The 12,793-nt window shown below is 47.8% G+C and overlaps 1 protein-coding gene across 12 annotated transcripts in view; it reads right to left on the bottom strand.

Moving 5' to 3' along the window:
* Window positions 1-12,793, bottom strand: part of NCAM1 (neural cell adhesion molecule 1) — a 297,758-nt gene that overhangs the window by 58,580 nt on the left and 226,385 nt on the right. For all 12 annotated transcript variants that reach the window (XM_076002514.1, XM_076002518.1, XM_076002515.1 and 9 more), the window contains exons 2-7: window positions 8,191-8,265; window positions 6,209-6,427; window positions 5,036-5,179; window positions 4,501-4,638; window positions 3,276-3,393; window positions 2,667-2,836 (exon numbers count right to left, since the gene is read on the bottom strand). In XM_076002514.1, the coding sequence (XP_075858629.1) occupies window positions 2,667-2,836; window positions 3,276-3,393; window positions 4,501-4,638; window positions 5,036-5,179; window positions 6,209-6,427; window positions 8,191-8,265 (864 nt within the window). The remainder of the gene's footprint in view (window positions 1-2,666; window positions 2,837-3,275; window positions 3,394-4,500; window positions 4,639-5,035; window positions 5,180-6,208; window positions 6,428-8,190; window positions 8,266-12,793) is intronic.

The following is a 12,793-nucleotide window of genomic DNA, read 5'->3' as shown; positions in this document are numbered from 1 at the left end:
GGATTAAAGAACTAATTTATGGCTTCACATAGTGCTTAGCACATTGCAAGCGCTTGGTTTGTGTTGGTTATTATTATTATTACTTTATGGGGTTAATGTCTGAAATATCAATAATTTCCTAAAGACAAATGATGATAACATGTTTCCAGGCTCATCTCCCTGCCACACATGCTATGCTTCATTCACATGGAGCTAATGGAAGTCCCTTCATTTATTCAAATACTAGTGCCTATTATATGCCAGGTACTGTTCTAGGCTCTGGGGACATATCTGTGAGTGTAACAGACACGGCCCCTGTCCACAAAGAGCTCTCGTTCAGCAAACATGTGCTTTTCCCGCCTCCTTGCCTGTCCACGGGCTGCCTGAAAAGTCCATCCACTCTGTCTCTCACTGGGTAATGCCTACTTGTGAGATAGCACTCGGCTGTGATGACTTCTTTAACTTATGTCATGCAGGACCAGAAATCTTTCCTGTAAAACGCTGTGCGTATTACTCTCATGAAGTCATTAGAATGGGTTGTCATTTCAAATTCCAGCAGTGACCATCTACATTAGCCTGTGAACTTGCTGATGGGGACTGAGTCCATGCTATTCATCTCTGTGGACTCAGCAACGGCTGGATCCATAGTGGTCACTCAAATGCTGCTGACCGACACTATTGTAACCTATACGCTTCTGTGTTTATCTCCCTCTTTGGGCTTCTCAGGGTCAAGGGACCCCATATCCCTACTCATCTCTGTAGCCCCTCTGTCTAGCAACAATGGTGCCCAATAAATATTTATTAAGTGAAGGGATAAATTAACAAATGCATCTGTATTTTTCTATAATATGGAAAACTTAATAAAAATCTCAGTGAGAAAAGACCCTCAAGAATATATTTTTTAAGAAGTTTAGCAGTCACTCTCAAGTATGTATTAGACAAGTAACTCGAACCAAAAGGATAACTTGTTTCTAAAACCCAGTTGTCATTAGAGGATAAATAGCAGGTTATTTGCATATGGACCCTGATTTTCAAAGGTCTGTGTTTACAAACCATTCTTCTGATCAGGCTAAACAAACAGGGATCAACCCTGGTTCCCAGATGGATGCACGTTGTAACTACCGTGTTTTCCGGAAAATAAGACAGGGTTTTATATTTATTTTTCCTCAAGAGGACACCCTAGGGCTTATTTTCAGGGGATGTGTTATTTTTCCCCTCAAAACCTCAGCACGCACAGGATGGCTGGGACCTGACAGGGGGAGACGACCTTGTCGGTGGGACTGCCCCCGCACCTTTCCGGTCATCTCTGGGATAGTAGCTGTCACAATGGGGCAGATGAGAAGGGCTGCTCATGTTCTTTACTGCTCTGTGATGAAATGCATGGGTTGTGCAGATATGCTGCGTAGCCACGCCCATCACTAGGTCTTATTTTCGGGGTAGGGCTTATATTGCGCAAATGCTTAGAAATCCTGCTAGGGCTTATGTTATGGGTAGGTCTTATTTTTGGGGAAACACGGTACCTGGGAGCTCCAGGAACCAGAGCAGCCCTTCAGACATTTGTACTCTAGAAGCACCTTCTACAGGGGACCAGCTTATCTGTGTTTTTTAAACACATGTGAAGAGAGAGTTGAGAGCCACTAGGTTAAACATTTCTCTGCAACGACTGTTCTTTTTTCAAGGTCAGGTCAAAATGCACTTCGGTTCTGAAAGCAATGAACATTTCCTGAGCGTATGAAGATAGAGTGAGTAGAGACGTGGGGGCTCTTTTCACCATGTCCTGTGACACCGCTTCACACAGGCGGGGAAGCCTCTGCCACACAGAGGCAGAGTGGCAGCCAGCCAGTGGGTGACTGTGTTTACCAAGGGCCTATTGTGGATCCGGTGCTGTTTAGAGTCAGGGAAGAAGCGATGTACAAGACAGCCAGTGTCCTGCCATCTTGGAGATTACACATCTTGGAGGAGGTGAAAGATGAACAATCCCCCAAACAGCTTTGTGGATGAGATTAATTCAGGTTCTGACAAGCGCAACAGAGGAGGAAAGAGCCGTGAGAGAGATGAGTGGAGGTGGGTGGGCGTGGGGATGGGGGAGCTGTGCTAGCCAGGGCAGTGGGGGCAGGAATCCTCGAGAAGGTGGGTTTGGGCTGAGATCTGCATGATGTACCAAGAAGGTGGCTTGGAGGGGCATCTGAGGAAGGAAATTCCAAGCAGAAGAAATAGCAAGTGCAACGTCCCTGAGATGGGGAACAGGCTCGCTGTGTCTGAGGGACAGAAAGAAGGCCTGTGTGGTTGGAGAGCTCTGAATGTGGAGCACAGTGAAAGAGAGACCGGGCTGCAGAGGAAGGTTTGTTTGGCCTTGGAGGTCCTGGTAGGGAGTCTGCATTCCATTCTGGCTGCAAGAGGAAGCTGCTGGGGGATTTTAAACAGACGAGTGGCACTTAGGCCACTCTGGCTACCATGAGTAGAATGAAATGAAGGGGACAGACAGGGGATGCAGGGAGACCAGCAGGGAGACCATCCCACTGTCCAGGTGAGGGTGACAGTGGCCTGGACTAAGGGCTTAGGTGGTGCAGCTGGTGAGACGTGGCTGCATTTGGGATACCTCCCAAGGAGGTGTGAACAGGGTCTTGCTGATGGATCGAGTGCGTGGTGTAAAAGGAACTGTGGCAAAGCTGTGACCTTGGCCTTACCAAAGACTTTGAGGTGGATGGATGCATCCTGCTCTCCAGCCTTGTTCTCAGCAATGCAGACATACTCGGCCTCGTCGTTCTTGTCCACCTTCCTGATGGTCAGCTCAGAGCTGTCGTCGCTGAAGATGTACTTCTCATCGTCTTCCTCATTCTCTATCTGTTCTCCATCCCTGCAGGGTACAGAAATGCAGAGGAGCATGATTTTGACCACAGCGTTAAGATGTTTGTTTGTAATTACTTTCCACGGAATGCTGACAACTTGGTGTCACAAAACGTTAAGACACCAAGTTGTACTTCCACATACACCTTTTATTCCTCTACTCACTCTTGGGACTCTCTCCAGGGGCTGCAAACTACACAACACGAAGGTTTCAAAGAGCCCTCCCTACCCCAAGGCCACACCCTCTGGTTCTGCCCCCCTGCAGAATGAAAACGAAGGGACAGTCCAATGCACAAGGCAAGAGAACCTTATAGAAGAATCCATTCTTCACCTGCAGGTGACACTCCCAAAAGTCTACATCTAATCTGCTAAAATGCCGGCATGGAGCAGACCCTATGAGGCTCCCTTTTCCAGGCCACGATAAAAGGCATGATGAGCCAGTTTCTTACTTTGTCCAGCTCATGGTGGGCTCTGGGAAGCCATCAGCATCGCATACCAGGGTGACGGACTGTCCGAGGTTAGCGGTGGCATTCACGATGTTCTGCCTGGCCTGCACGGTGGGTGGCACTGAAGAAAAGAAGGGTGTCAGGGGTGGTTGTGAAAACTTGGAAGAACCCAAAGGCCTGGAGAAATGACAGCTCCAGGGGCCCCCAGGTCAGGGGGTCTCAGCCTGTGAGTCAAGGGTCCCAGGCAGCTGCAGAGTCCGTGTAAGTAATCTAAGTTCATGTGTGTATTGAATAACTACTGCAAAGCGAATAGGCAGCTCTCCCACATTCTTATTTCCAAGAGTTGAGAAGCTATAATAATACATTTTACTCATGTTAAAACAGTATTTGATTTACAGTAGCTATTTTTCATTATACATTTTCTCAATCCATGCATATTAAATATAATGACTACAAGGGTCAGTGGAACTTGATGCTAAAAAGGGGCTTTCGATACTGGAAAAAGTTGGACACTACTGCTCTTGGTGGTTAGATGGTTAATGCCAATTGGAGATGCACCAGCTCCCCAGAGAGTGACATTTCTCTGTGATTGTCATAAACAACCTTGTGCACAAACTGTTTTTTACCAAAGGAATGAGAGGGGGAGAGTTTGGCAAAAAAAAAAAAAAAATATGTATCAATAGTCAAAACAATTCAACCACGATTTACTTATTTTCTTAGTACTGACATTATAATTTCCTGTAAACATCTTGTAAATGTCAGATCGATTCCATGGGTGTGTTTATTTGACACTGCAAATTAAGATTAATAAGCCCACGGACCATGATTCTGACTGTTCTGAGGCCTGAATTGATTGTAATACTTTCTGTGAACACTGAACAGGGGACTGACTTCCCGATTATGGTGACATCAAGGACAATGAGGGGGAAGAAGAATTTATCAGTAAGCATGGGGAAAGTTGCCAGTGCTGTAAGACAGTGAAGGACATTCAATCAATGCACTAAAAGCCCTCACAATTGAGGGGAGATCCAAAAGGCAAGTGTATTTTTTAAAAAAACCAAAAAAATCCCCACAGGTTATGGTGGGAAGGGGATTCGGCAGCCGAGATGGATCACTGAGTCAGGACAGGATTTATTTCACAGAACCAAAGAGGAATTAGAGAGAATGATTTGGGGAGACCAAGGTTGTAGCAATGCAGGCAGAGAGCAGGAAGAACGGATCTCCTCACCATTCACAACGACCTGAATGTCCTTGAAGTTGATCTCCCCCCGCGCCAGGATCCTGCCCTCACAGCGGTAAGTGCCCTCATCTGTTTTCTTGATGCCTCGGATCTGCAGGTAGTTGTTGGACAGGACTATGAATCGGACTAGAAGAGACAAGAGGCGGGTTCACCCAAGGATCAGTCAGAGAACTCTGGTATCTGCAGGCAGTTAGCCCAGCCTCTTTCCTACCCCCTGACTTCAGCCCTGTGGGGTGGGGCTGTTAGCTGAAATAAGAAAATATGTCCCTGGCTCTGAAAGATAGCCAGGAACAAAAGTCTACTGGAAACTTGTCTTTTGCTTTGAAGAGGAAATCAAGTGTCTGAATATACCAACTATAGACATATTTCCATTCAGGGCCTGGACACCTGTGCATGCGGGTTCTGGTGCAACTGAATCTGAGTTCAGATTGGAGTGTCTCAGGTGCTGGTAGAGGTAGAGAAACTAAGGAACTTGGTGGCCCCGGGGGAAAGGCAGGCAGCTGCCGAGAGATTCGGATCTCACCATCTTTCTTCAGGACGACGTCGCGGCCTTTGTGTTTCCAGATGATGGTTGGCGGGAGGGAGCTGACCACATCGCACACGATCACAGCATCTCCCCCCTCCCTGAACTCTTGTGGGGTTGGTGCATTCTTGAACATGAGCTTCTCTGGAAAATGAGCAGAAGAATGAGGGAAAAACAGCTGGTTCTCCCACAAAGACCCCTTTCCACCGGAGCCACGCTGCCTGGACTTGAGTCCCGGGCAAGTCTGATCCTGATATACAGCTGTGCAAGAAGGGGAACTTGGCCACAAACGCCAGGCATAAGTAGGGGAATACATTATCAATGCTCGACACCCAATATCTGCTCACTGGGTGCTAAATTTATCACACTTTGTGCAGAAAAGGGTCTATACGAAAAAAGGAGTGACCAAGAGGTCACTGTCCCATGGGGTCCCTGCCCTGAGGGACAGTGCCAATGAAACACAATGCCCAGGCAGAATGAATTGGGAGAACACCTGTTCTACAATGAGTAATAACAGCCATCAGTCCTTTTTTTTTGTCTCCCACTTGGATCCCTACCCCCAGCCCCACCCCAACTTCCCTACGGAATAGAGAATCCTGTAGAAAAGATCATAGGAAAATCACGATTAGTGGCAATACACACAGTGGCAATCAATACTGCTCCATCAGCTGCCGCCCACCATTACTCTGACCACGAGGACACATGCATGGCAACAAGGTAATGAGTTGCCACCTCCAGAGGGGTTTTCAGCGGCAATGGGAACTTCCTGCTCTGAGAGGCACAGCTAATAATCCCCGACCCCACTGAGCCTTTGGGCAGGGCAGAGCGAAAGAAGAAGGGAATTGCATAAGCTCAGTCAACACTTGGGGAAGGGACAGAGGAACCCCTAACAGACCTCTGGGAACTGAGTAATTTGAATTTACAGACTGGGGGCCTGTTGGCTGCGGTAGTAGCTGTGACCAGTGTGAACCAGGGTTGTGAGTTCTGAGTTGGCCAAGCGTCGTTTAAGAACGTACTGGGGCTCTGAGCTAGGTCGGAAAAGACTTAGGGAGAGAAGGGACCTGTGAGGCCCTCCACTGGTCTTCCGTTGCCATCTCACCCTTCCTAAGACCCACGTGTCTCCTTGACAAGGAGAGGACACAGGACACAGAAGGAGAAGAAGGAGGCTCTTACGGAAGATCTTCACGTTGACGGTGGCCTCTGACTCGCTGCCGTCCTCGCCGGTGACCACGCACTTGTAAATGCCGGCGTCATCGATGTTGGCGTTGTAGATGGTGAGGGTGGAGGAGGAGTCGTCGTTCCACACCACTGAGATCCGCTGCTGGTTCGGGGTAAGCTTTTCTCCGTTGGGGGAGAACCAGGAGATGTCTTTATCTTTGGCATCTCCTGCCACTAAGGAGGGAGAGATTATTTTTAAATTGCTGAAGCCGAAAGGACCAAGTCCCTTACAGAGTGGGGGACTCAGTAAGAGTAAATAAACAAGAGATCAATCAGGGTTTGAACATCGGGGAGGGCTGGCCATTTACGTTAGAATGACATGCAGTTCTTCTCGGATTCTATGTGTAACTATTATACACATAACACCTTTGGCAATAGTTGCAAAGAACTCAACAACCACTTGTGCTGATTTTTTTTTCAATCATGGTCCCATCCTTAGTGAGGGAAGAGAAGAGATATTTGCTCGGGACCTACTGCCTGTTGGAACTTATGTGCCTCACAGAGCGGGGACCAAAGGGAGTGAGTATATCTAGGATCTGCGCCCAGGCGCCCAGCTGCTCTGAGCCGACTGATCATCTTGTTTTCAAAGGCTCCGATTATGCTGTCCTGAGCTGAAGACGAGATCCTGGCTGGTGTAGCAGCGCAGATTCCAACCACCTTTATTCTAGCATCTGCCCGCACAAACTGGCGTAACTGGCATTTCAGCAGCCCCTGCCTCAGACAGACAAATTGATCTCTTTCCATGCTGTAAGGAGTGTAGCCAGAGTCGGGCAGGCCTCCCTTGCCCAGGCACCGGCGAGGAGCGGTCTGCAGCTGCAGAGCTTCCCCAGACATGGGCTGGAGCAGGGTAAAGGGCTCTGAGACCTGGTGGAGGTGGCTACACCCTGCCTCTTTGCACGGCGCCCTTCCCAGCCCGCGCCACCCAGCCCCGCACAGATGCTTAGTATGGAAATGAAGCAGTCTCCCTTTCAGGGCCCATCATGTTTTCAATAAATATCGCTATTTGCAAGATGTGCTGTGGGCTCCACGGCTGCGTCTCCAGATCATTGAAATTGCTGTAATGAAGGCAGAGCCGGAGTGAACACATCCGGCGGCCACAAGCCACCTCATCCGACGCAAATCATGATAGCATCGAAGGGCCCCTCCCCGCCAAAAGCTGTTTGCTAAATGTCACCGTTTACACCTAGCTCAGCTCTTTCCTGGCTCTTCCATGTTCTGAATCCCAGTCATGTCATACACAGAGAATCTGAGCCTTAATTTGAAGCCCTATTCCGCCCCAGGACATTTCCTGATAATTATCTGAGCCGTGGAAATGGGGCATATTTTTTTTAAACAAAAAACAAGGACGCCAGGTCTGACATCTCCCAGAACTCTTTGGTGGGGACCATGGGACAGAATACCGGTATTCACAATAGACTTGGAAAATGCAGGACATATGTACTTAAAACAAATAACATACCAGCATTCAATTTACTTTCAGGCAAGTTTTAGACCTTCTTAGATTTTCAAGCTCTGGGTGATTCTAAGAAATAAGCCTTGCTTAGACCAACCCACAGTACTATTTCTGAGCCAGTGCTTGTTCTCCACTGTCATTTATAGAACTCTGGGTGTTTACAGAGCAGCACATCTGGGATGATTCAATATTCTGGGAGTTGTGCTGATTTTCCTAAGAAAACTCCGAGTCTCCTCCATTGTCAGGCTGAAGCCTAGATGACACATTCCGCTAAGCTGGGGCAGCCTTTTTGAGGGGAAGGAAAAGGGCCCGAGAGCTCGCCTGGCTCTTGAGTGGTCACGCCACTGACCCTGTAGCAGAGCAATGCCCAGAATTCTAGGTGGGGTGCGATCAGCCCGGCCCCCAGGGCCCCCGGGCTCCTGCTTTGGCTGTTGAATTTCTGAAGCAAATTCTAGGATGCAGCAGCACATTCTAAGGCACTTGCCTTGGCATAGGAAGAATTTGGACTCTCCAACGCTGATTTCTCCTTGGCTGGGAACAATATCCACCTGCAGAGAAACTGAAAAAGACAAAGTCCAGTTCAAACATACATTCGAATTTTAGAGAATGAAACCCAGAACTTTCATTCAACAGCAGCGTCCCTCGGCTCACTTTAAGAAAGAGTGAAGGGAGGAGCTTGTTTGGGTTTGGAGAACTTGTCACCACCAAAGTGTCCTCACACTGCAGCTAGGAGCGAACATAGCCCAGACCCTTCCTTCCTCTCTGGGACTGCCATCGCTTATCAGAGAGTGCAGGTCCCCTGGGAGATTTGGAGTGATGTCTGCCTTAAATGTTTCTGGCCCTTTGAGAAGGCTTACGGTCATGCTCCAAACAGCCACACTCTGGAGTTCCCAGAAGTAGCAGCCCAACCAGTTCCTTTTGGATGTCAATCTGAAGTGCCAAGAGCAGGAAGCCTGACATTCCAGAACCGAGCTCAGGGGGTGTCTCACCAATTCCCGATGCTGCCATGCTTAATCCCTGAGGAGAGTCACACTGATTCAGGCAGGGCATGGTTAAGAGTAAATGTTCACCTTCCCTCACGACTCTATCGCCATGATCAACACACCTGTCTCCATAACAGGAGACTACATCACACATCACCACCTCAATCAGTCAGACACTGTTCTGAAATCCTGTAGTCTCTGCCCTGCAGAATTCCCCGTAGCCCTTGGCTACTTTTTCTGAATTTTTCTTTGAATATCTATACGCTGCCATTCCATTGCACTGATAAGACAAAATACATTGCACCAGATCGCACAGATTCCTGTGTTCATCTGCTCCTCGTTTATCTGCTTGGAGCAGATAACCATTCCTCATGAAAATATAGTTTGACGGTAAGAAAATATGCTTTATTCATTCGAATTCAACTTCCTTCTGCCTCTCTTCCTCTTTAAGTACAGTAAGTCCAAAATCTAAAGGCCAGCAGACATTTGGTTCAATGCATGGAGCTTCTTAAAGCCAATAAGAAGGAGGGGCCTGAACAAAACAGGCCGGGGATTAGAGACTCAGTGAGCACATCCTTCCAACAGCCATTTTCTTTTCACAGTAGAATGAAGGGAATGCTGGTTGCCATGGTGACTGACTTGCAGGCAGAGCTGCCGCTGGTGTGGCTCTGACGAGGAGACCACAGTTGCACTCAGTGGACTGTAGCGATCAAAGGGCCCGCTTGGGGCCAGGAAGGGGGTGCATGGGGGCGCCCTGCTCCTGGGGGTGCGGCATTCCTAACTGTCCCACCGACAGACAAGGCAGGTCATTGGAAAAACCCAGCAGAGGCTGCAGGGAGGAAGGTGTGACGTGGTGGGGACAGGACGAGTGGGGGGGTGGGGAGGACCGGAGCACGTGGCAGAGACAGGGTGAGGATGCCAAGCCCTCCTCTCTGAGGATAAGGGGGGTAGGACACTGACTTCCCAATGCTGGTTTGGAAGAGATGTAGTCGTCTAGGAGCAGCCAGTCTCTCCCTACTAGGACTGCTGCTGCTGACTCATTCAGGGCTCCGGACTGAAGTCTGGCCTGAGAGCAGTTTCCTGAACTTGGCCCGTGGTGCACAGAGCTGCACTAGAGTACGATGATGGTGAGGATCAAGGTGGCCACGTCCACCTGCGCAGGTGTGACTGGCTGTGCCTGCTTTCTCCCCTCATTCTCCTCCACATCGAGTTTAGGTGCCACTCAGTTCCACACTGTGAGAGCTGGGAGGAGGGGGATTTCAGATGCCACCACACTACGTCCTGCCTCCTCACTTTCCAGATGAGGAAGAGGTCACTGCTAGTTAGCGCCACGGTGCCCCAGAGCCCAGGCCTGCTGGCTCTCAGGTAGGTGTTCGTTCCACTGTGCACTGCTTCCTCTGTGCAGAGGGTCAAATGTTTCCATTAGGTGCAACACACAGTCTGGGACCTGAGTACCAACCCTGGGGTTCACTGTCCCTTAACAGAACAGAACATGCCCAGCACTGATAAGAACTGGGGGAGCCTGGGCCTTACAAAGACGCCTACAGGCCAGTGCTGTCCGCCCTAAGGCCAGCCAGGGCCTTTCCTATTGCCGTCTGTGGCTTGCATTCGACAGGAAAGATGGGTCTGTGACGCCCAGAAGCTGTGCCCATGTCATTGTCACCTGAGTCACAGACCTTTCTGGAGTTTACTGGGGCATTCTTTAGAAAATGCAAGGCAGACCCCTCCTGAGAGGTTCACTGGCCCATGTGCTGAGCATTAGCGCCGGCCTCAACATATGGATCCAGTTACCCTCTTGCAGCCCTGACTGCTCTGGGAAGGATATTCTGGTCCCGCGTGAAAAAACAGCCTTCATTTGCTCAGCTCTTTTCAAACAGAACATGACTCTCAGGGGGCTGGAGAACACGGCCAGGCTGAGGAGTTTCATACCCAAATGTGGCCAGGATCTATCTTTGGGCCATGGGGAGAAAAGAGAAATGAGAATTTCAAAGGAATTCCCAGCTTAATGGGACCCCCCCCCACTACACATTTATCATCATAGAAGTTTTTTTTTAAAAGAAGAGATATCTTCTTTTGGACTCCTGGCCTTTGGCACATATGGAAAAGATAGTGAGTCCTCCCTCAAGACACGAGAGACACAGCTGGGCTGGAAGGACCCCAGACCCTCTGGGAATCATGCTGGTATGTCTCCCACTGCAATGGCACAATGGCTGATTCTTCCCCAAACGCAAAACCCTGAAATACTAGGTTTAACGACAGTAAGTGGAAATCTGGCTCCAAACTCAAAACTCTTCCCCTCTACTTCTTGCCATTCTTCCCTTTCTTCTCTATTACTGCTTTGACTGTTTCCAATAAAAATTCCCACCTCGACTTTCACCTTTCTCCAGTTGCATATGTAAGTGGAATTTCCAGACCATGCACAAACTCGTACCTTTAAAGAAAGGTGTGACATTTCTCCCAGATAAAGCATCTCATCCCTTGCTTTCCATAAACACTCCTTGCATAAACACTGTGTCATCTTAGCTGCATCTAAAGACACACGCTTTAAACCTAGGTGTCTGGACCTGGGCAGGCCCCCAGGAGGGTCAGAGAGGCTCTCCACCCGGTACCTCCAATAAGTACTAAACCCCCAATGGCCTCGTTTGCAGCTGGTTTACATGTTTCGGTTTACAAACCACACTTCATTATTTCATCTCATGCTCACAACCATTCTGGGACATAAAAAGGCCAATTTTATTGTCTCCATTTTACAAAAGAAAAAAAAAATCGAGGCTCAGGGAAATGAAATAACTTGCCCAGGGTCCCTCAGCCAATCAGCAGTAAAGATAAGACTAAAGATCATCTAATGCTAAGATTCCACCTCTTCCCTCTGTCCTCCCCAACTACTGCTAACTTTTTGCCAGCCTCCGAAAAGGTTTATTATAATGTATTATTTAATAGTGACCGTATGCTCTCTTTCCAAATCATGGGCTAGAAAGAGCAGAGTCTTTGCACAAAACTCTAACCTCAAGTTGCTGCCATCACTTTTCTCCTATTAACTATAACTGGGCTCTTTGCTTGCAGGTAATCATAGCATTAGAACCTCTATTTTGCAGCTGGGAAAAGGGACGCTTACAGCCATAGGTAATGGTAACAGTAGGGTCAAGATTAAAAGGGGGGTTGAAAGGAGTCCAAAGCCCCAGCCCTTTCTCCCATGCTATCCTATCCCTTGTAAACACACAGAAAAAAGGTCCTGTCTTTTGAGAACCAAATGATACCCCTCTCCCTGTATCACTTAAGTAAAATAACCCTGTGGGAGACTGATATATTTTAAAATGTGTCTTCTATTTAAATGTCTTTTATTTTTTTTGGTTGACGCTATGTTCTCAAAGGAATGCCAACTCTATTAGCAAATGGCTTCAGGTGGAGATAGAAGTTTTGTAACTCCCAATCCATAGCAGAAATAGGCTATAAAAATCTTAGTTGCTGAAGAAAAGTGAATTAAAATTTCAGTTCATAAAAAGTGCTACGGTACTTATCAGGAGAGGTGGGAATCTTGCTAAGGCAAAGCAACAGAATAGAGCAGTTATGATTTCAAAAAGGAGTTCGCAGATTTCACTAGAATCAGCAACTTCTTGCAGCAGTTTAATTTTATTGGTTTTCTTTTCAGATTCTAATGTGCTTGAGGAGGTAGGAGCTGAGAGCACAAAGTGAACCAAGGTCTCTCCCGTGGCTAATTGAAAATACTCTCTTGTGGAGAGGTTATAAAGACATTGGCTGCTGAGGAAGACAGACTGTAGACCTGCAGCGGGCCCAGGGCCAATGTGTAGGCATACCTGAGGAAGATGCCCTGATCACTAATTTAAGAGATGAGCGAATTACAGAAGATTAATCCGGTCAGTGATATATTATATGAGCTGAGGGAATCTTCTAGAAACTATTTCATAATGGCTAAGAACTTTTGAAAAAGGCATCAAGTTATAGCTACACATTTATTTTATTGGTTATTGTTCCAAGAAATGAACCTCAAAAGTTGCTATACATAACCACTTTAATGGAGTGGTTTCTTTTTTTGTTTTTATTTTTCAAAGTATGACGGAATGTTACGGTCTCTTTCATGAGACC

Source organism: Microcebus murinus, chromosome 4 (genome assembly GCF_040939455.1).
Source record: "Microcebus murinus isolate Inina chromosome 4, M.murinus_Inina_mat1.0, whole genome shotgun sequence".
Classification (NCBI taxonomy): Eukaryota; Metazoa; Chordata; class Mammalia; order Primates; family Cheirogaleidae; genus Microcebus; species Microcebus murinus.
The sequence above is the reverse complement of the archived record's forward strand: the minus strand, read 5'-3'. Positions and strand labels throughout refer to the sequence as shown.